The following is a 24206-nucleotide window of genomic DNA, read 5'->3' as shown; positions in this document are numbered from 1 at the left end:
TGTTTTCTTCTGACACAAATACTAACGAAATATAAATAGGAGTTAACAGTCCTGGTTACATAAGGACAATCTTTTGAGTGCAAACTATTGCTTACGACTTTCAGAAAGGCTCTATTTTATGACTAGAAGCCTCTGAGAAGTACATCTCAAGCTCTTTCCAACTTCTGGCAGTAGTATGACTTTGTTGCGGCTTTCTTGTCTGCTCAGGGTTTTCAACAGTGCATTGGCATCTTTAAAGTGTATCTGGGAAAGCTCTCATAAGCTTGATTCTGTCTTCTCTATGAGAGTCACTTCAGTGGTGCTGGGATATGTTTGCTGTGTGTGGAAGCGTTTGTAAACGCTTCTATGTGTGATTGTGATGTGCATGCATAACTATGCACCTAAGATTGACACATTGAAGTTATACAGTGCATGCAGAAGAGCTATTACTCTTATAAATCAGACTGAAGCCCAGAATGCTGGCATAGCACTAATTTCTCATTTTGCGGATGCAGTGTGCGTGTTTCTAAATGTATTTCTGCTGTGAAGGCTACATTCAGTCTAAAATTGAGGAAGGATCGCTAGATCTGTTCTCATGATCCAAGCAACCAGGTTGTATTTGACTTTCATTTTCATGACATCAGTACGCTGTTCCTATCCCTTTTGGTACGCTCCAGAAGCTCTGATCAGTGGTGAGTTTTTGATCTGACTTCACCGGCAGACAGACTAGATCAGTGGACTTCATGGCTGACTGGTTAAGTGCATAACATGATGAGGTGAATAGCCGATACGATCCAATTCCTAATTGCAGTGCTGTTGCTCTAAGTTGTAATGTGGTTAGCCTGTACAGCTGGTGCAGAGGTGCACCGTGCATTTGAGGTTCAGATGTTTCTGTTAATTACGTAATTGCGCTAGACCAAGCAATTAGTTGAAGTATCTGTGACTTTGTCATCTGTTATTTAAACAGCTGCAAGTATATATAGTTTAGAGAGCATATTCATGTTAGATATAATACTTCCTGATAGGAAAATAGTATTTAAAATGGGCAGAAACCCATCTACAATGTTAATATAAAAAAACCCACAAATGTGTTGAACCTTCCCCAACCTTTGTCTAGATATGAGATCATAGAAGTGCTCTCCAAGATGAATCCTAATAATAGGAGAATATATTTACTTCTTGGTGAAGTTTCTTATAATTGTCTTTCTTAACACTTCATGAAGACCTATGCTTGTTTAAAGTATTTTTTTCACTTTTTCATAACAGGAGAAAAATGTACAAATGCAGTGACCTTAGCTGTAAACTCAGTACACTATAAACTATGATAGAATATTAGTGTTAGTTTCTTGTACTGAGCAATAGTCAGACTAAATGGCAGGAAATGGAATAAGATACTGCACTTTAGAGCTGTGTGATAGTGAGGTAAAGAGAAATAAGTTTGTGTACAACTAATTTGGTTCCTAATTCAGCATGAGGATTTTGGAGCACAGCATAGGAGGGAGCATGTTGAATGTGATTGAACTATGTTTGGGAACCAAAAGGCAGCAGGTGAAGTTGCTTGTGAAGTAAGAAGTCTTGAAGTAAGATAAAGTAGACTTATGTCCAGCTTCATATTTAAAAAACACGTGGAAAGCACCAATAACCAAGATGTGCAAACCTGGCAGCGTAATGGAACAGTTGGCCCAGAATGTGGTGTCCTGAGGGTCTAGAGAGCTGTTTGGGATTGACACAAACATGATGTGTCACAGGTACCAGTTGGAATGACCACTGTCACATCAGAAATTAACTTGGACATTGCAGGTCTTGGGCTCCTTGGAGAGTAGGGTTTGCAAGGGACAATGTGATTGGATTGGGCAGAGGAAGGGGAGGCCTCTCACACTGTGTCTTAGATCCCATTATTCCATTTTCTCAAGTCCTGAACATAAAAAGGAGGAATTGGAGGGCTGTGCTCTGTCGTAGAACAGTAACCTCATTGGGTTTACAGAGATGCAGTGGTGTAGGTCAGAAGACTGGACTGCTGCAGCAGAAGGATAATAAAATGGAAAGAGGATGAACCTTCCAAGCAACTGGATGACATCTGCTAGTTGGGGGACCTTTGTTCTCAAGGACTACTTGAAACACTCTGCTGGAAGGGCAGCACAGAAGGATACAAGCAGTCCAGCAGATTCCTACATGATGTTTGGGACAATATTCTGACATAGATTTTGGAAGGACTAGCTAGGGCAAATGCTTTCCTGGATCTGCTACTTGCAAATAAAAAGGAATTGATCAGGGAAGTAGTAGTCAGTGGTAGCCCAGGCTGTACTGGCCATGAGATAGTAGAGTTTCAGACACCGAAGGAAGTGAGGAGAGCAAGTAGCAGACTAAGGCCCAGAATTCTAGCTTATTTAAAGAACTGGTAAGTGGTATCCTCTTAGATGCTGCTGTAAAGGGCAAAGGAGCATAGAACACATTGATCGCTAGAGACAGTCTCCTCAAACTGCAAAAATTAATGATTCTAATGTTCATGAAAATAGCAGGCATGACAGTAAGCCTGCTAGGCTGCAGGAAGAGCTCCTGACTTGCGCAAAAATGAAGTCTACAAAAGGCACTGGTATCACTTACATGTGCAGGAATGGAATTAAGCCAAAGCTAAGTTGGAGTTGAAACGAAGAGATGTGGAGAGCAACAGGAGAGCTCTACAAGTATATGGACAGCCAAAGGAAGAGTGAGCAGAACATGGTCCTGCTGCTGAATGGAGTAGGCATTGTGTGACATCGTGGGGATGCGGATCTCTGAAGGGATCTGAGGTACTCAGTACTTTCTTTGCCTTGGCTTTCACCGACACAGCTTGTTCTCAGGTGTGGCAGAATTTAAGGAGCAGAAAGTATTGTCATCCATGGTAAAGGAAGATCAGGTTACAGAGTACTTACGTAAAATGGACATACACAGACTCACCCAAGGGAACTGGATTACGTGAGTGCAAGGCCTCTCCTGCAAGAGATTCCTGCAAGAGTCTTTGAGAAGCCACAGCAACTGGGGAACATCCTCAGTAACTTAAAGGTGGCAAATGTTATTTGCATCTTCAAAAACTACAAGGAAGAATGGACAACTACAGCAATGAGTGAAATAAATGGATTTGTATCATCATGATATTACAAAGATGATGGCATTTCAGTTGGTATAAATTACTTAACAAATGCTGAGTTGTTTCTGGATCTGTATAAATTCTGTCTACAAGTATGCTGAGGTACGCTGTCTGCTGAAACTTCTGTTAGCATTAAATTAGCTTATGGTACAAGAACTTACTTTGGAAGTAAACTTTAGGAAGTTTGGAAGTAAAGTGCTGTTAGCAGGCTGTCATTTAAGTGCTGTGTTGCGTAGGTGCATTTTGAACTGGACTTCATGATGTGGTAATACTGGCAGCTTTCTTAAGCCTATTTATAGGATCAGTGATGTACTACTATTGTTGGTATAGCCGAACAGGTTCAGAAAGTTAAAATGGAGTTTATTTGTACATTGTGTAGCTATTCAAATTAATTTGATTGCAGTGGCCTTAGTGCACAGCTGGAGAGCAAGCATGTCCCTTAGAATGGCAACAGTGCTTCTGTCTTTGTGTCTGTCTTGTCCTTCATTTGCAGGCAGTTAAGCCATTTACAAATCAGCTGCTGAATACCAGTACATACAGATGACATGTCTCATAGGCAAACTGAAGCTGGTGTCAGTTTACCTTATTATGCCATGCTGTATGTTGTAGCAGCTCAGTAGCTGTTTCATGACAGTGTAAGAGCTGACAATCTGACAGTTGTTCTAAGCTATGTCATTCCTGTTTGTGATTTGAAACCTGTTTTTAAAATTGGCTTTCTATGCAGGCAAGGCTTGAGCAAGTTTGAAACTGTTGAAGTTTGCTTTTATGCTTTGCCGTGAGGCAAATTGCAGTGGCAAGAGAGTTTTAATTTTGGAAGCCAAGGTTAATAGGTTTGAGTTTGGTTCTTCGATTTAGAAGTACTTGTCCAGGTACAAAATGAGAATCGGGACTCTTATGTGCCATTCAGGCAAGTTTTTCCTGATTCTGTTTCTGCTGAAGACAATGCAGTGCATTGCAGTATGATGCAATGAGGTGAAAGATATTTTCGGAACAGTAGTTAAACATCGTGTATGATGTCCTCACAAGAGTGAAGTGCCTCTTTTTGTGACTCTGTTCTCAAAGAACCTGCCTACCTGTAAGCGGGGAAGTTCAAGGGATGGAGAAGTTGTGTTAGATCAGTACTGTGTCTGTTGCATTTGGAACAGTGTCTATTACATGTGTTGAGGTTGATCTGTCAGATACTCCATTAAGGAAGTAGAAAATGGATAGTAGAACACAGGAAATTATACTAGAGATTTGGTTGGTAGCATCTTCCAAGGTAGATTGCTTTGAAAATGCGTCAGGATGCACTGAGTAGATTGTATTCTGACTATGTTGAATTTTCAGTAAAATGTAGAATTCTGGATAACCCATTGGAGGTTGCAAGATATTTTGTAACACTTTCATTTAAAAAGGACTAATATACTTACTTTACAAGCCAAATATAGCCCTTTATTTCACCTTCTTAGAACCTGCTCTGCTACAGTTCTTATTTTCCAAAGTGTGGATGCTAACCAAACGACTGTTGCTTACTTTTAAGCTAAACAAAGTAATCCTTGTATTTAATATAAAGTGCAGCATTTCTAGGGTTGTTCCAGGATATATACAGTTGGGGTTTTTTAAATAGAAATAGTAAATATAATTGCATCAAAGATACTTGTTCATAAACCTTCATATTTGCTAAGTTCTCTTGCCTCTCAGGTGAATAGGAAACCACTAATGAAGTCTTCCTTCAATCCTGTGCAATACGCGTACCACAGTTTAACCACTTCTGTGTGTAACTGAGCCACGGTGTGGCCATGCTTTCTTGTGTACACATAAATGTGTAATTCAGACACCTACAGCCAGGTTGGGAATGGGCTGGAGGGAAGGGAGGACAAGACTGGGGGTTTTTGTTTTGTGGTTTACTTAAATCAAGTTATTGGGTTGGGCAGAAAGTAATTGGATTTTTTTTTTTCTGGCTGATGAAAGGTGAATTTTTCATGGGAAGCAAAAACTTTACTGAACAATATATTGTCCATTTTGTTCAACTACCTTTTGCCATCTTTCAGGCAACTCCATGATTCTGCACTCAAAGAAGTTCTTATCTTTTTCGGCAAAAAACAATTCCAGTAATGATCTGATACCCTCATCAGCAGTGAAGGTTTCACCATTCAAGGTGTTTTGTAAAGAACAAAACAAATGGCAGTCTGATGGTGCCAGGTCTGGCAAATTTGGTGGATGTGTTAACACATCCCATCCAAGCTGCAAAAATTTTTGATGAGTGACCAGACTGGTATGAGGTCTAGCATTATCATGGAAAAAACAGCGCCTTTGTGATTCACCAATTCTGGATGCTTCTGTTTGATGGCATCGTTTAATTTCTCCAGTTGACGACAGTCAACTTTGAGCTGGTTCATCACACGTGCTCCACGATATTCTTTCTTTGTTGTTGTAAACAATCCATTTTTCATTGCCTATTATCATATGTTTCAAAAATGGATTGTTTTCCTCACATTTGAAGAGAGAATTGCAGATGTCAAGGTGCTTAGCGAGATGAAATTCTTTGAGCTCATGTGGTACCCAAATATCAAGCTTCCTAACCTATCCAGGTTGTTTTAAATGGTTTTCAGTGCTCGATTTTTGACATGTTAAGGTTATCAGCAATCTCTCATGTCATTAAATGCTGACTAGAGTTGATCAGTGCCCTTATTTAGTCATTATCAACTTTGATTGGCCTTCCTGAGTGTGGTGCGTCTTTAACATCAAAATCTTTTGACTGATATTTAACAAACCAATTCTGACACTGCTGTAGTAGTTTTAAGGCACCTTGACCATACAGATCACAGAACTTTTTATGAGCTTGCAGAGTGTTTTTTCCTTTTTGGAAGCAATACAGCAAAATGTGACAAAAATATTGCTTTTGATTTTCCAGTTTGAAATCAACACCAAATAAATAATCGTTAATGAAGTTGAGCACTTTCCATTTCTAAAACAAGCTTGAACTATCAGCTGTCAAGTTACATAACGAATTTGTGGTTTTAAATGAAGCTAGTTACGTGTCAAGACGTGTCTGTCCATCTGTTACAAAAAAACCTGCAATTACTTTTTGGCCTACCCAATAAATGACTTAGCTTACTTGAAAACCTAATGTCTGGTAGTGGTCAGTCTTAAATGCATTCAAAGAAATGCCACTTTTATTAATTAATTAATTTTTTTTTATTTAATTTTTAGCTAGATCTCTTTTTTTGACCATTTATCAGAAGTGAAATGATAAATTGATTTGTTTCTTGCTATAGAATATGAAGGCTGTACAGAGGGCACACAGATTGCAGCAGAGTCCTTCAAGAATGTCTTCAAACTTCACGTGACTTCCTTCTGTCAGTTTTAGTTTGTTTGCTTGGTCTTCCTCAGTGCACCACTTCAGTTGTTTGGTGTCTCTTTGGTGCTTCTTCCTATGTCACTGGTCTCTGTGTGATCTGGATCTCTGTCTTCTCAACCCTTGGAGGGCTAGCCTGCCTTTGCTGCCATGTTAAAAGCAAAGGGACAAGTCTGTATTTCCTCAAGAGATAATAAAATTAAATTCATCTGTCTGAAGTTAAATCGTATCTGTCTTATTTAAAACTGTGTAGTGATTTATGCTTAATACTAAAAAGCTAAGTTAGTGAAGTTTGGAAGTGTGTATGACAGGGAAAGAAGGATGTGTCTTGGGGATTTGGAGATAAAAGAGACTTAGTAATGAAATAACTGCTTATGGCAGTTTGTAATTTGAAGTATGCATAAAACTGCTTTCATACCATAGGACTGAAAGGAGGCTGATATGATCCTGATTTTTAGAAGATTTTCAGGAGAGAGCTAGAGAGATACAAGTCAGTTCACCTCGTGTCAATAAAGACCAGTACTGGTGAACACATAGGTAAATGCAGTGGAGGAGGAAGATGGACTGTGCTGCTTGCAAATGACAGTGATACTTAACAAATCTCGTGAAGTTCTCAGAAAATGCCAAAATGTGTGGGGATGATACACATTTGGTGGGTTCTATTTGTTTGGACAGGGCCAGACTAATTCTGTTTGCATATGAGGTTCACAAGATGGTTGCCTGTCTGTGGGATTTTTCTTTTGACTACTGTCAAGCTGGACCTTTGATCTCACGCTCTTTCATTGGTTTTAAGAGGCAGAACTGAGCGTAAAAAAAATCACTAGTTATCTAACTGAAAGTTTCTGGAGACTGAGATATTGAAGTTACTGTTTTCATGTTAGTGCGTTGTGGGCTCTGCCATAGCTATTTCAGGATAGTTACACACTAGGAATGCTGTAGATTGAAATTGCAAGATACTGCTCAAGTTAGTTTTGTTAAATGTATGTTTTAATGCCTGATTATCTCCTAGGTTTGTGTCGAAGGCATAAAACATGTGTATCTTACACTATCCCTTTCTCAGATGGAATTTTTTCTTATTTTAAACCTTGAATAAGATAAATCCTTAGTGGTTCTGGAGAGGTTTTCATGACAAAAATCAAAGGCTGTAAATCGCATGTGGCATGTTGCTTCACTATGAAGGCTGGAGATAAGGCAAGAAATAAAAATCATTGATGGTATTTTGGCTGTTTAGTTTTGTGATACTATTATTCATATGCCCAGAAGACAAGATAGACAACTCTTTGTTCTTCTAGATTGGACCTGATATTTTGTGTTGGGGCTTTTGTGTAACATAGTCTGACTTGTTTACTCTTGGGGAGTGGGTGGGAAGAAGCTATATTTTGTCCTCTGAATGTTGCTGTTGTTCATAGTCTCGTGTCAGGGTTTATTGTTTAAGAAAATTCTTTCAGGTTCTACTTTGAGGCTATCCATTATTACGATTAGGTAGACACAACGGCACTGGGGGTATCTGTTTAACAGGGGCATATTGTACTCATTTCAGATGCTTCAGGATAGATACACGAGCTACCAAGATCAGTGTTTTTTATTTACCTGCAACTTAGATCAATTATTTGGCGTCTCTTTGGTAAGTTTAATTTATTAGATGTCATTCAAATCACAGAATCTGTTAAGAGAAACTTTCCATTCAGTGCTCGCTACATGTAATTGAGACTGATAGCTCTGATACGTATTTTTGATCCTATAGAATGTGGATATCTTGGATAAGCATAGTGTATATTGTAGAATGGAAGAATACTGACATGTTACTGCCGTTCATTGCTTTAACCCAGAGTGAAAATATGTCAGAGTGACCAATGAAGCAATGGGCAAGAATATGCTAGTCAAACTCTAAAGCTACTTGTGATTACTGAACTAATGATTCCAAACTCTTGATAGTGGTTTCTTGTTATGTCTTATAAGTTGTTTACCAAGAAAGTGTGGTTGCAGCCCTGTTGTATATGAGGAAAATGCAAGTGGAGGAAGAAAGTTCCTGTCAAAGTAATTTTGAAGTATAGTAAAATACAAGAATGAAATCCAGGTCTTGCAAACAGCCTACAAACACTTTCCATTAGTGCCCGAGTTTTCTTGAGTGTGAAGTTATTAGGTTAAACAGTAAAGTTACTTGAAGCAACTGTTAAGTTCTTCTAATGTGTTTATTTTAAATATCTGGATTATTCTCCCTCTCTCTTTTCTGTACTGAGACTTATATTGCTACTTGTACTGCTGCAGTTTTGCATGTTTTTCTGTAGGCAATGACATCTTAGTTTAAAACTTGTTTTTATATGTTGTAAACAAGCTGATCCAAAATTCTTTCTTAGTACAATTGAAGCCTTGTCTAAAATTACGCAGAATAGGCTGTATGCTCTAGGTCTCTTTTTGTGCAGTTGGAAGTAAAACAGTTCTTTACCTTCAAACTATTCAGGATGCAATCTGGTTTTGAATGTCAAGTTTGGCTTTTCCTGTCAACAACAGTTACACGTAGTACTAAGATGTATCATGTAGTTATAAAAAAGTTTTACTATTTCATTTACTATTTACAATTTCACATGTTAAAACACCTTCCTTCTTTTCAGTCTAAGGTAGTGTTTCTTCTGTAAAACTGAATAAATCTGATTGCTGAGCTTCCAGTTGTACCATGCTGATGTAGCCAGGCTTTATGTAGGCGTCTGTGTGCTGTGTAGGAACAGGCAGGTGTGGGATGGTATTCCTCCTGAAGCTCTTGCATTTTATCATAAATCATGCTAATACATATGAAGGGAACACTACTTATTTCATTATCTATGTTGTTACTGATCACTTGGAATGTAGTGGGCTGTCTGCTTTTCTGTATGAACGTTTTTATGAAAACTGGAGGTTAGAGTATGATGACCAGTGCATATGTATTTTCCAAATACTGTTGTGGACCTTTGTACTGCCCCTGAAAAACAGAAGATCATTGTTTCAGGCTGAGTAAATATTTATGCATGTATGTATGTGAACATTTCATTTTTTTTAATATATTTATATATATATATATTTGTAGATATGTGCGTGTATGTACACGGTTTGTATATGGTAGAGCATACGGCAAAGTAAGGACGCGACCACTGCTTCACTCAAAGCTGTATGTTAATCATGTTTTTAATTGAGAGCTAACTTGATGAGAAGGAACTCTGTGAAGAAGTCAGGAGGATTTGTTTAGAAAATGTAACATGGCTGTACTAGATAATGTTTTGAAGTGATCTTTGAAAAATAAAAGGACGAATTCCAATTTGAAAAAAAAGTATTTAAGAATATTGGAAGGCAAAAGAGCCCTGTATATTGGTGGATTCCAAATAACTTTGAGTAATGTAATTCCATAAGCACGAGGTCCATGCTTAAGGTGGAATAAGCATTTGTAAGCCTGGTGTTTAAGGCCCATGTTTGGTAGCATTTGTAAAGGCACAGTGCAAAATACGTATCATGGAGGGATGAATTACTGTGAAAGGATACATTTTATTAATTTGTGTTATTTTTTTTCTTTCTCCTGAATTAGTTTTATTGGTGGCTAATACTAGACTTTTCTGTTATCTCCAGGCAGGTGTGTTCTACTTTAAATTATAAACGCTTCTTAAAGCTAAAGAGAGTTTAAAAGGACTTACAACATACATAGAATATAAAATGAAGGTGGTGTATTGTTCAGTTGCTGATCAGTTACTCTCTTGAAGACTGCCAACTGGAATTATGTGAATATTCTTAAACGTGAATTAAGGGAGATTATTTTTAATTATTTCTCTGAAGTAATTCTCATAGTAATTCAACTTGTGAATTGTATGCCACTTCTGAAATACAACAACTAACTGTTTAATCAAAAACTTATGTCACCTGGGGCTTCTTGAAGAAAACTGACTTAACAGATATTACCCATGATACATTCTCTTGAGATTCTTCTGAAAATTCTTGGCTTTAGTGGTGTAATTCAGGTGTAAAATTGTCTCAAAAGACCAGACAGTTGAAGTTGTAAATGAGATCATGTATGATGAGACCTGTTCTGAAAAGTGTTGGCTTTTTCATTCCTCTTTGCCTTATGATTAGAGGCGGAATTTTGGTTAATGTTTGATTCTTATAAGATCTGAGTCTCTTACAAGGATTTAATCTTTTTCTATGTCACTATAATGATGAAACACAGTCTCTTTTGTGGATAGGATTTCTTTAATTACAAGAGTTACCAATAATGTAATCAGTCGTGCTGATCTCTATTAATACCAGCTTTTTTAAGAGGTATTTAAAATCTTTTAGTTTTGTTATCTCAATAAGGTATTCTGTTTGTTGTTTTTTTTCCTTCTAGGCTATTTACTTTCTAGAAGAGAAGGTCAAGCAGGATCCCCTGAAAAGCCATTGTCTGATCTGGGTCGTCTCTCCTACTTGGCTTACTGGAAAAGTGTCGTATTAGAATACCTTAACTGCCACCACGAAAAACAAATCAGCATCAAAGGAATGAGTCGAGCTACTGGAATGTGTCCGCATGATATTGCCACAACCCTGCAGCAACATAGCATGATAGATAAAAGAGAAGATAGGTCAGTGAATCTTGTAAAAAAAATTTAAAAATACTGAGAAAAAAACATTGAGTTTCTCTACTTACAAAACACTTGATGTGAAAAATGTCTGTGTAAAATTCTGATTTTAAAATGACTGATAACCACCGTACTGAAGAAGTCAATACAGCCAAGTCTTGTTAATGGGGTCTTACATAAAGAGGTTTTCTCCTTAAACAAATGGTGGTTGTTTGGATCCTCTTTCATGTTAAAGGTTATTAGAAGGGTGTGGCCAGCTTGAAACACTTTCAGTGAAGAATTTTGTTTAATTCAGTATCATCATCCATAAGTACAATTCCTGACTATTGCTTTGAAAATAACTTGTTTTGCAAATACCTTGCTTTGCATACCAGTGAGGGAAAAGTCTGGGTTTGTGGGTGGCAGTCTCTCTCTTCCCATGCCCATTTTCAGTCCATGGGGTCAGATCAGTTCTACATGAAGTCTTCTTTCTGCCCAAAGTACTGGGAATTCAAATGACTTTTTAAAGTTTCTATTTTATGTCATGATCTATGTTGAAAGTTAGTGCACTGGGAAGGTGAGTTCTTGGTTTGTGAATATCTTCTTTCTTAATGATCTTGATTGTTATTTTAGATTTTAAGTGGGTTGTTTTTGTTGTTTGGGCTTTTTTTGTCATAAAATGCCATAACTGACTTTCAGTGGTAATTATGTTTCTAAAAAGCTGCTTAATTCTTTCTGGATATTCCAGTCATAGAGACTGTAATTAAGCAAAACTGCCTTACAAACAGTGAGTTGCTGAAAAATGAGATGAAGATCAGGAATAGCTCAGCCTCGGTAACTTTTGTGTGTACCAACACTAGTATTCAAAACCAGTTAAGTTCTGAACTAGTAAGTATGCAAGTCTTCAGAAAGGCTGGTGTTACGAGGGTTGTAAGAGGAGTGCTATTGCATTGTGCTATTGCATTAAAATCTTAACTTTCAGGGGTGCTTATTTATGGACAACCTGATGGTACAAATGCATTTTAAGGGACAATCAAATGTGCATTCATTACTTATATGCACCTTCTGCCCTGTCACAAAGTATTGTAGGCCCTGATTACTGACACACAGTTAGAAAATAAAGTTTTTTCATGTCTAGAATTCAAAATACTTTATGAACAAGGTCAGTTAGTCTTTTTTCACAGGTAGTAAAGCTTAGACAGGGCCATGAACTGATCTGGTTAAACATATCCTGAAGGTCAGTGCCTGAGCCAGGACAAGACATTATTGAAATTCCTGCCAGGCACTTACCTTGAGAATTTGGTATGGTTTCTTACAATTTCCTATGTTATATTAATTTTTTCTTGTATGTAGTGAAGTAGAAGTTTGTCACATTTTGTGAAAAGGGTTCACCTGGATCTGATTTTTTTTTTTTAAAGCGTTCTCTCAGTGAAAAACAGTGTCATCCCTTAACCTACCTGATTTTTACGGCATTTGAAATACTTGCTGAAAAAAAGAAACCCAGCTTATTTTTGTTGTTTAAAATTACATAGTTCGTTGTAACAGGGCACTTTGGTGGGATATGTGCTGGTATATTAACACACTGTGCTGTTACGTTAGTCTTTACCTACTTTTGATAGGCTACTTCATTTCATAGTAATTAAAAAGTTGTTTTCTGTTGCATCAGCATAGGACTAAGCTACCTTTCTATGCTTCATTGGAAAACCTGTGTTTTTAACTTGCTTTCTTGCCCAGTTAGCTGCCATCTTCATTTGTAATATTAACAACTTTCTCACTCTTTACTTGATGATCAACAGTGTTTTCTATTTGTGCTTGTGTGTCATATTAAAATTGGAAATTGTTCTGGCGGTGACTGAAGTGCCAACACTAAACTTTTTGCATGGTTTTAGGGTAGTCAACTATAAAACCTCTACTTTCCTCTCTGTTGCCCTAGTGAAGTTTAGTGTTGAGCTTTGACTTCATAAACTGTGGTTTCCTCGCTTCCTCTTAGTAAACAGTCAGTAGGCAAAGCGTTTAATATGTATATCTGCTGATATATTTTTAGTTTGGTGTATCTATTTATTTACCCATCTATTTCACAGGTTATTGTGCAAAAGGATTTAAACTGTAGGAAGGTTGATTTAGGTGATCACTTTATAAAATAAATTACTGTTTATTGGATTGTAGATTTGTAATTATTAGAAGGGAAAAGCTGATTTCAAGTCATATGGAGAAACTGAAAGCGAACCCACGTATCAATGAAGTAGATCCTGAAAGCTTGAGATGGACTCCTTTGTTAGTTCCTAATGCTGCAGTTTCTGAAGAAGAGAGAGAAGCAGAAAAGGAGGTAATAGCTGAAACTTCTTATTCTGAATTTGCACTGTCTGAATATTCAACGTTAGGCTGTCTTAAATAGAGCACTTTTAACTCTGACTACTGCTTAATGATAGAAGATACTGGATTGTAATGCACAATTTTTGGAGGCTGTGCAGCAGGACATGGTAACTTTGGGGGGGTGAATATGAAAACTTAAAACATGAATCACATGTCATGAAGCTGTATTTATCACTCTTGAGGTAGTCGAAGAGCATGTAATCAGATCAAATTTGGTGCAGAGCTCAGGGGCTGCAGTGTCAATCGATTCTTTGTGTTATGAACTTGCTCAAAGTGATCCATGTCAGTGGGCATGTAATGTAGTGCTAAAGGACTTAAATCAATTCGCTGCATCATTAATAGTGCTAAATATCCCATGAAATGCAATCTTCTTTGGTTTGTTATCCTAACTGTTGTAAGGGAGCTGCTAGATGATTCAGCTGAAATGTTGTTGCTAGGTTAGCCAGCAGTGCTAATCAGGGTTGACTTATTGTAACTCTTTAGCTGAACGTGAAGGATATGGCTAAGTAAATGCTGTTTCAGTGACCCATTATTTTAACCTCAACCTTTCAGGCTGAGCGTCTGATGGAACAAGCTAGCTGCTGGGAAAAGGAAGAGCAAGAAATATTCTCCACGAGAACTAATAGTAGGCAATCACCTGCAAAAGTACAATCTAAAAATAAATATTTGCGATCTCCAGAAAGTGTGGCAGTGGTGGGAGAGCGAGGGCAATCCACAGAGCAATCTAAGGAAAGCAGCGAGGAGGATGGCGGGGATGAGAATCAGCAAAGTTCACCTCCTCGGCTGACAAAGCCACAGTCGCTGGCCATAAAAAGAAAGGTGTGTTGCCTCAGTGGTTTTTGTTTGAAGTCATTCGTCTTTGATTTCAGTCAAATCATTGTAATCAGAATAACAATCTGTTTTTATAATGAACATTCATTGACCTGTTTTAATTCTCCTGTATTGTTTGGACACTGAACAGCTCCTGGTTTTCTGATCCATCCAACTTTTTATCTTTTGGATTGTTCGCAGAACTGTAAAGTACTAGCGACACAAAAAAATCAGAAATTCCTGTTAATTTTTAAGCTACTGATTGCCCTCTGCTGTTTGGCATTGGTATTGATTCAATATTTTAATGGTTCTTCCTCTTTTCATTTTAAGATGGAGTCCAGCTTGTGGGGTTTGTCTTTTTGTTTTTAATATAGGAGCTCCTTAAAGGGAGATACGATTTTTCAAAAGCAAATGCTGTTAAACCAGAAGATTTTTTAAAATTCATATCATTCTAATTTCCAAGAGATATAAATTTTAAATTCTGGTTACTGCAGTATTTGAATAATTCTTAATTTCATTGAAAAATCAGCTATTTGAATTGCTGATTAGCTGATTAGTAAACTAAGCATCCCAAAATTTTAAAGCACTCACCTTAGCATGTGTATTTAGGCAGCTCTGGTGAGAATTAGGGAATTGGACTGTCCCTTTAAGTTTATACTTTTAGATGAGCAAACTTAAAGTAACTGGGTATTTCTGAGAGTGCATAGTAATAGGAATATAAACTGTTGAACAGATTTTTTTCTATAGCAGCCAACTGTAGGATTCTTCTAGTGTGTTGTTGATACCCATATGAAGCTGGAGGTGCACTTCTTTTGCTGTTACCTACGTTTCTATATATGCACTTATTTCTAAAATAGCAGAAACCCAGAAATGTAGAAGAAAAAACTTTGGTACTTGTAGAGGTTGTCGGGGAATTACAAATGTAGAGAGGAAAAATGTGTAAGTACAATTTATGTAACATTACTATGAATATAATTCGACAGAAGGTGGTAAAAGTCACTACAATATGAAGTACTTTCTAGTCTTATTTTTCACCTACAGAGAGATTTGTGTGCACATATAGATACTTACCTATTTTAACTGTTTAGACGCTTTGCTTTTAGAGTCTGTCTGTATTTGAGTTTGATGCAAAATAAGGCGGTTGTTTCTTGGGTTTTTGGTTTTTTTTAATGACTAAATAGATTATTGTAAGCCCACTTTACAAAAATGTATTTATGTCCAGAGTCAGCTAACAACTGGGAGTGTAGGAAGAATTATATTTGTGGAATTATTTTTCAGAGACCTTTCATACTGAAAAAGAAAAGGGGCCGTAAACGCAGAAGGATTAATAGCAGTGTTACAACAGAGACAATTTCAGAAACAACAGAGGTGTTGAATGAGCCATTTGATAACTCAGATGAAGAGCGTCCCATGCCACAGCTGGAACCTACCTGTGAGATTGATGGGGAAGATGACGACTTGAAGCCTGTGATTAGAAAAGCTTTTGAGTATCAACCTGGGCAGCAGAAACAGGAGAAGGAGGAGGAGGAAGAGCAGAACAAGGAGGAGAAAGATATTCGATGTTACAGGAGTGATGACAGTTGTACAAGTAAGCTAAAAATGTTCTTATATCTTCACAAAATTAATTTGTCCAGTGGCCTTCAAAGTAAGTGTTTATTGCTGTCATAAATCTGGAAATTTTTAGCAAGCTATATTTACCTTTTTGGTCTTGCAATCTTACGATCTTAATAATGCTTTATGCTTAGAAGTGCTACTGCAGCCGTTAATCTCACATAGTTTATTAGAATTCAGTTGTAACTTCAGATTTTTGTTGTTGTTTTCATTTTGTTTACTCCTTTTGTTATTCCTGACCTATTAATACTGTAATTTGATTCTGTGTTCAGAAAACAAATACTTTCCAGTTTGAAGCACTACGGTCATGTTGCAAAAACCAATTTTTATGTTCCTGCAACAGGGCATTTCATACTCAGCAGAGCAGGGGTATCACTGCAATATTGTCTAACACTGGTTTTGTATCCTTGGTAAAGGATACAAGCAAAAAGTAAGATTTGATGTACACAAATATCTTTCTATTCAGCACTGTTGGTAATTCAATGAAATGTTTGTTATTTCTCAGCACTGAAGTCCCTATATTTTTCCCCACAAAAGAGAGGGATATTTTTAACTGTATTCTTTCAAAGCTTTGATTTCAAGGGTGTTTCGTGGCAGAAAAGCTAGTGGATGGATAGTGAAACTACTAATGAGCTATTCCGAACATGTATTCATCCCTTGACCTCTTGGCTCTCAAATAACGCTTACAAAGTTTAATTCCAGAATGAATGACTACATTCTCAGGTCTATATATTCTCTTTAAGAAACCAGTGGGTACTAGTTTAGTGTTTTCAGAGTTGCATGGGAAGTTTAATCTTTGTGATTCTCAGTTGAGGGATCGTGCACTGATTTTGTGTTTAAACAGCTTTTTTTGCCACTGGAGCAACCATGCCTACGAATGTTGAGGCTGTTGCAAACCAGTGCACAGGAGCATTAGAATATTACCATTTTTACCTGCTTCTCAACAGAAATGAATTAAACTAATTAGAAGCAAATTGAGAGTGTTGCAGGTATGTCCCAGTGGTCAGGTCTGCACTGCTTTAGCTAGACTGATACTGTGTATTTGTCCATGGACCATGTCATCACGTTAATTGGCTATAGGAGTGTTAGAACACTGCAGTGAGAGGCAAAAAACTTGGCAAAGGAGTATTGCTGAAGCCATTACACTCGCAAGTGCCTGAGAAGTCTTCCATTTTCTGGTTTATATGTAAGTGGTATCTGGGGATAGAGGAAAGGAGTGAATGTGTTTTGGTAGGTTTTTTTATAGTCAGTGGATTAATTTAGTGTTCTGACACACTGTGTTTAATTTCAGTTATCTTTTGGCTTTATTCACGTATCGTGAGCTGTGTCATCATACACTGCCCATGAGAAGAATGAACTAGAATGAACCACCTTTTTTTTCTTTCTATTCCAGTGCTGGTACTAAAGCATAACTATCTGCCTACTGTGGCTTGTCCTTCAGAATGGTCAAACAGGAAACTCCAGTCTCTCATGTTATTACTGTCAAAAAAAGATGAATATGCATTAGGTCAATGTCTGTATAAAGTGATGGCATACCTCTGTTTTAAGATCAAAGGTTGATAATCATATATTTGGACAAAATTTTTGCTTTAGTTTACATGTTTTGTGATTTAAATCTCTGGGATTCTTCTAGTGTATAAATGGTGTTTCTGATGGTCACTGTTAAAAGGCCACAAAACAAGAACAGCGTTACGTATCTGTGTGTGTTTGAGTAGTAGATACTATGTCATTCTATCATGGTTTGAGATCTGTTTAAAACTCTTAATCCAAAGTTTCTTGATACATTTTGAGTTTGTAAAGTACTTTTGGGTTTATGTATGAAAATATGTATTAGTTTGTGGAAGCTAAGACTTTTCTTTTGTCTCTGTTGCCTCCCAAAGATAATACAGAGGATGTAGCTGTATTGGAAGAAAGCACTAAAGACAATCTTGAACCTTTAAAGAGTAAGCAGGGTTGGCCCAAAGGAGTTAAGCGTGGTCCATCTAAATGGAGACAAAGCAAAGAAAGAAAGCCTGGCTTTAAGCTTAATTTATACACCCCACCGGAGACTCCTATGGAGCCTGACTATCAGGTGCTGGTGGAGGAACACAAGGAAGTAGCTGAAGACAAGCCCTGCTCGGTTTCTGTTGTTACGGAGGAAGCCACTAAAGAGCCTGTTGAAGTATTACCACCACCAGATGATGAGGCAAAAGAGGTAGAGCCTGAACCTCTGCATCCACCTAGTGAACCCTTTGAAAAGCAAGAAGATGATACGGTGAAAGCTGGGGAAGAGGAAAGGAATGTAGAAGAAGGTGGAATCAATTCAAAAGATCAAGAAAAAGACAAAGCAGAAGAGGTGTTCCTGCAAAAAGAGGAGTCTGTGCATTTGGATGATCAGGAGGAGGAGGAGGATGATGATGAAGAACCTTCTCACAATGAGGATCATGATGCAGATGATGAAGATGATAGCCACATGGGTTGAGCAGAAGTGGAGAAAGAGGAATTGCCTGGTGAAGCTTTCAAAGAAATGCTGGAAACACAGCAATCTTTTTTAGACGTAAATGTTCAAACTGGTAATTCAAATCAAGAGGACTTGATGCATTGTGGTGTTGACCTTGCAGCTGATGAGTGTGAAAGCGACCAGAAAGAACTTGCTACAGATTCAGACCCGGTGCCTGAATCTGACGATGATCATACAGATAACAACCAGGACCAAAAAACTGGTGAAGAATTACATTCCGATTTCAAGGGAGAGAATACTGAGAACATGGAGATTGATTCAGAGACGGTTCAAGCAGTACAGTCTCTAACCCAAGAAGCAAGTGAACATGAAGATACATTTCAGGACTGTGCAGAGACTCAAGAGGCCTGTAGAAGTTTGCAAAACTATGCTCATAATGACCAAAGTCCCCAAATGACCACACTGGATGACTGTCAGCAGTCTGACCACAGTAGTCCAGTTTCATCTGTGCACTCTCATCCCAGCCAGTCAGTTCGTTCTGTTAGTAGTCCAAATGTTGCTCCTTTAGAGAACAGCTACGCTCAGATCAGCCCAGATCAAAGTGCCATTTCTGTGCCATCTCTACAGAACATGGAGACCAGCCCGATGATGGATGTTCCCTCAGTTTCTGATCATTCACAACAAGTTGTGGATAGTGGGTTTAGTGACTTAGGGAGCATTGAGAGCACAACAGAAAACTATGAAAACCCAAGCAGTTACGATTCTACAATGGGTAGCAGTATCTGTGGAAACAACTCTTCGCAGAACAGTTGCTCGTACAGTAGCCTTACATCTAGTAACCTAACACAGAGTAGCTGTGCAGTGACACAGCAGATGTCTAACATTAATGGAAGCTGTAGTATGATGCAACAAACAAACATCAATTCTCCTCCCACTTGTAACGTAAAATCTCCCCAAGGTTGTGTTGTTGAAAGGCCTCCAAGCAGCAACCAACAGTTATCCCAGTGCAGCATGGCCGCTAATTTTACACCACCTATGCAGTTAACTGAAATCCCCGAGACTGGCAATGCCAACATTGGATTATATGAAAGAATGGGGCAGAGTGAATTTGGAGCGGGGCATTACTCACAGCCATCTGCCACCTTTAGCCTTGCCAAACTGCAACAGTTAACTAACACGCTTATGGATCATTCTTTGCCTTACAGCCATTCAGCTGCTGTAACTTCCTATGCAAACAGTGCCTCTTTGTCCACCCCCTTAAGTAATACAGGGCTTGTTCAGCTTTCTCAGTCTCCACATGCTGTTCCTGGAGGACCGCAAGCACAGACTACCATGACCCCTCCCCCCAACCTAACTCCTCCTCCCATGAATTTGCCACCTCCCCTTTTGCAGCGTAATATGACTTCATCGAATATTGGAATATCCCACACCCAAAGACTGCAGACTCAGATGGCCAGCAAAGGTCATGTTTCTGTAAGAACCAAATCCACGCCTCTGCCACCTGCCGCTGCAGCCCATCAGCCACAAATTTATGGGCGTGCTTCACAGACTGTGGCCATGCAAGGGCCTACGCGGACCTTAACGATGCAGCGTGGTATGAACATGAGTGTAAATTTGATGCCAGCCCCAGCTTATAATGTTAATTCGGTGAACATGAACATGAACACCCTTAATGCTATGAACGGTTACAGTATGTCCCAGCCGATGATGAATAGTGGATATCATGGTAACCATGGGTATATGAATCAAACGCCCCAGTACCCTATGCAGATGCAGATGGGGATGATGGGAACTCAGCCATATGCACAGCAACCAATGCAGACAGCACCCCACAGTAACATGATGTACACTCCTCCAGGGCATCATGGGTACATGAATACAGGCATGTCTAAGCAGTCTCTTAATGGATCCTACATGAGAAGGTAGGCCCTTTGGAGAGACAGACTACCAAACTGGCGTATTGGATTGATCTGCACAAATGTCTTTTGGAGAGTACGATTTCAAAACCAGCAATTGGTGTGAATGCAAAAACATTTGTTGGCACCATTTAAAAGCTGTATGCAGCAGAAAGCCTTATACAAGTTTTTCTTTTTTCTTTATTTCTTGTTTTGGTTTTTTTTTGTTTTTTGTTTGTTTTTTTTGGTTTGTTGTTTGTTTGTTGGTTTTTTTTGTTTTTACTTTGTGGGATTTAACTTCTCTTTTCTTTGGGGGAAATTAGGTGATTTTCCATTTTTTGTTTATTTCATTGAGCTTGAAGTTCTCTGGAAAGGAAGAACTCTTTCTACGAACTGCAATTACACAGCAGCTGATGGTTCAGAGCCATTTTATGTGCCTGCTCCCATTAAAAATGTGGATTAATAGACTCCAAAACTATCAGACAGTACTGGATCGTGAGCTTTTTCTGTCTCCTTTCCCCACATGTAAATGCCTTTTAGCAGTTCTTTTATTGTATTATTTTGTTTCTGAAGGTGACACTTCCGCATGCCGCTAATGTCTTTGTTAGTGACAGTGCATTTTGTAGTACTGTACAAGTGTTGTGCTTAACAGTAAGCCATTTCTTAATTTTTTTGCCTTGATTAGGTTACCCTAGTTTGAGGGGTAAAAAAAAGAAACAGAACTATATTTTTGTTAATTATAAAACTTGTAAAAAATAATAAAAAAAGCTGCAAAAGCTATTCACATTTTGGTTAGTTCAAAGGGTTTTATTGCTGTATGTTTAGTGTAAAGTTGAGACTCTTTTCCATTTTTGTGACCAGTTTCTTTGGGTCTGGGGTAGGAAAAAAGGCAGCTTTCTGTTTTATAAATACTGTTATGTTTTTTTGTTGATTGAAACATCGCAGTGTTTATTTGTCAGGTTTTGAAACATTTTCATATATGTCCAAATACTTGGCAGGATTTAAAAAACAAAATAGTGAATTTGGTGTAAAGTTGCTATTTTATGGAAATGCCTCTAACTTTACATTTTCATTCCATCTGTAGATTTTTCTATCTTTATAAAATATTGGAGTTATTTTTTAAGGGAATAAATAGAGCAGTAGCGTGTGAATAGCTCAAACTAAGCTTACAGATCGCATGTAAAAAGGCAAAAGTTATTTGTGTCTGTTTATATTGCTTCCTTTTTTGTAGCCTTTGTACCTGTACAGAGTGACTGTAAGGGCCGAACAGAAGAGGCTTGATACATGTAAAAATAGGACCCAGTGACACTCTTGTATTTATCTGTTATCTTTTTAGTCAGTCACTTCAAAAAAGAAAACCCCACCACAAAAAATACCCAAGAAACAAAAATAAAAACTGCAAAAAACAACACCCCCTCCCCCAAGCTGTACATTTTAACATAAAATAAATTATGATGAGCCATTTTTAGCCTCTTGTGTCTTGTCATAGTTTGATGTTGCATGGGAATTACCTCCTGAAACAGTGTTTGTTACAGTGCTCTCACATGCTTGATCTAAAGCCCATTAAAGCTGATGGGGTTTGGATTAGGCTATTAGAGCCTAAGTGTAGGTTACTCATCATAATTGCATACACCTTGTGAAAATAAAGAGTATCCAAGATTATTTTTTTTAATAATCTTAATAAAATATTGAATAAATATGTATTTAATACATTACAAGGTTGTCAATATTTAATGTATGAAACGTCTTTCCTATCCAAAGTGTTAATACATATGTAAAAGCATATATGATAGTAGGAGACATGATGCTTGGACTGTATCTTAATGATAGAATTGTGATCTTTTCTTCTGTCATTATTTCTGGGTTACAAGATGATGCAAATCTTGTGTTGAACCTCTGAGTTCTGTGTATATGCATGTATTTGTGCACACACAAACACATACACATATGTGAACACTTCTAATCTAGCAATAGGAGGTCTGTAAAAACCAAGAAGGCTGTCTGTATGTGGAGCTTGTGAGTGGACCAAGTTTAAATTGCGTGCATATGAATCTGCACCAGAAAAAAAAATCTTTGTAAGAACTTTTCAAGATGTTTCTAATGTGGATATTGCCACTGAATGCCCCCTCTAGTCCACTGACACTGCAGGAAGGTTGCTAAGGTGAAAGGATTGGTCATCTTGACTGAAAACTCTGTATGTCCCTGTTCCAGTATATAAAGCAGCTTTATAGGTGGTATTTTCTATGCTCTAAAGTCAGAGAAATGTGTATTTCTTTAAATAAAACTCTTAAAGTGTGTGGTGTTGCCAAATCAAGAGATTGATACTACAGATCTGCCTGTTCAGTTTTAATATGATGGGGCAGCAGTCTGAAATAGTGGATCTGAATGGGCGCTGAAATTGCTGGTCAAATGGTAATTTGGAGTAACTTCTGTTCTAGCAGTTCAGAATGGTTGATGAGGAGAGCACAGGACAACAGAGATCATGCAGGTACACTGTCAAATTTGCTTTTTGAAGGCATAGAGTATTCATAGTACCTAAACTATACTGTGTGTGTTTGTCTTCACAAAGTCATTGTCATCTTTTTTTTTATGCTTAGGTAAAGGAAAGGCGAACTCAACACAGTTAACGTGCAGCCTTCAAGCGTGTATAACTCGGACCTTGTATCTTTGAATAATTGCTTGTCAAAGGAGCACTATGCTTTGTGATTTTTTATTTGTATGTTTTTACAGTGAATGAAAAAGGCACCTGGGTCCTTATCCACTGCAGTTTAGTTTCAGGTTTCCAAGCTTGTAACATACAGACAAGTCAGATCTTCCTGCCATTCCAGTACGTGCTAACCTGAAACATAGCATCCTGACTCCACCATATTGCTAAAATCCTGTATTTGCAATACCTGTATTAAAACTTGGGTGGAAAACTATGTACTGTGTGTGCACAACAGGCAAGTTTCTGATACTGGTTTGTTTTTTCAGAATTGAGTTCGTTTCAGAAGGGCAAATGGCTGTTGTCCATCTTTTCCTGTAGTGACTGTTCAGCTGTGAATGGCATTACTGTGCTAAACTTCTGTTTCCAAATAAGGCTCTTGTCCATGACAGATCTACCTGTCCTATGTATTATGTGCCCGTTGCAGTGTCAGTTTTGACTGTGCTCTAGTGCTATCCCAGCTGAGAATTAGTTCGCTCTTTCAGAATCTCAGAAGAATTCCTCACAGAGTTACAATCAATGATGCTTGTGAAAAGCGGGACGTTTCCTTGCTCAGGCACTCTTAGTCTTTGGTTGACAAATAGGGTACTTCATACCACTAGTGATTTGCAAGAAGGAAATAAACTTGTCTCATTCTGCATGTACACTGCTTGCAGACCTGGCTTGTGGGTGAAGTCAATGCTGCTAACACTTTAGTTAGCTAGTTAGCATCTTGCATGGGTTGCCTACCTTGTGGAAGCTATTTGTTCCAGAACTTTCACTTTTTCTGATTTAGTCTCATTGATTCTGGGAGACTCATAGGGGAAAAAAAGCTGGGAAGTAAATGAGAAGGATGTTTACTTCAGAATCACTTGATCAGCATAGCTGTACCACCAGAGTGCTTCAGGCAAGACCTGTTTCTAGGTAAGATGCTTGTTTTTGGAACAGCACCTACATCATCTGGAAGCTGCTAAATCACAGTACTCCTGAAAGGATGCACTCTCGCCCTTTAGCAAAAACAGGAATAATAAGAGTTGTCACGCTCTGGCTACCTGATCTCCTAGCAGTGAACAAAATACTGCCACTGTTTGGTTAACATTTTAAGAAGCTGTGTGATATAAGCAGAAACAGAGGCCTTCCAAAATGTACAAAACTTTTGGGTTAGATCACTGTCTATGTGTTTTAGTTTTATAAGCTGTTTAATTTGTCCCATCAGACAGGCTAGTTGATGGAAACAAAGTCCATTTATATACAATGTGGTAAATAGAAAGAATGGCCCTGGCAAATTATCTGTAGTGCTGAGGGTGAGCCTACTACAGCCTGTTCTATAGAGACTGACACCTATAGGAGCAAGCAACCTGAGCAGTGTAGTAAAGGCCTATGACTCTGGTTTTCTTC

General features: G+C 38.1%; 1 protein-coding gene across 1 annotated transcript in view; it reads left to right on the top strand.

The window, feature by feature from the left end:
• KAT6B (K(lysine) acetyltransferase 6B) overlaps nucleotides 1-20534 on the top strand; it is a 65417-nt gene extending 44883 nt beyond the window's left edge. Inside the window, 5 exon segments of the mRNA XM_010185807.1 lie at nucleotides 10789-11020; nucleotides 13163-13322; nucleotides 13922-14188; nucleotides 15458-15767; nucleotides 17671-20534. Of these exon segments, the coding sequence (XP_010184109.1) occupies nucleotides 10789-11020; nucleotides 13163-13322; nucleotides 13922-14188; nucleotides 15458-15767; nucleotides 17671-20156 (3455 nt within the window). The 3' untranslated portion in view covers nucleotides 20157-20534.
• Nucleotides 20535-24206: the final 3672 nt, after the last annotated feature.

This window comes from Mesitornis unicolor, unplaced genomic scaffold (assembly GCF_000695765.1).
Source record: "Mesitornis unicolor isolate BGI_N332 unplaced genomic scaffold, ASM69576v1 scaffold1936, whole genome shotgun sequence".
NCBI classification, from domain to species: domain Eukaryota; kingdom Metazoa; phylum Chordata; class Aves; order Mesitornithiformes; family Mesitornithidae; genus Mesitornis; species Mesitornis unicolor.
The sequence above is the reverse complement of the archived record's forward strand: the minus strand, read 5'-3'. Positions and strand labels throughout refer to the sequence as shown.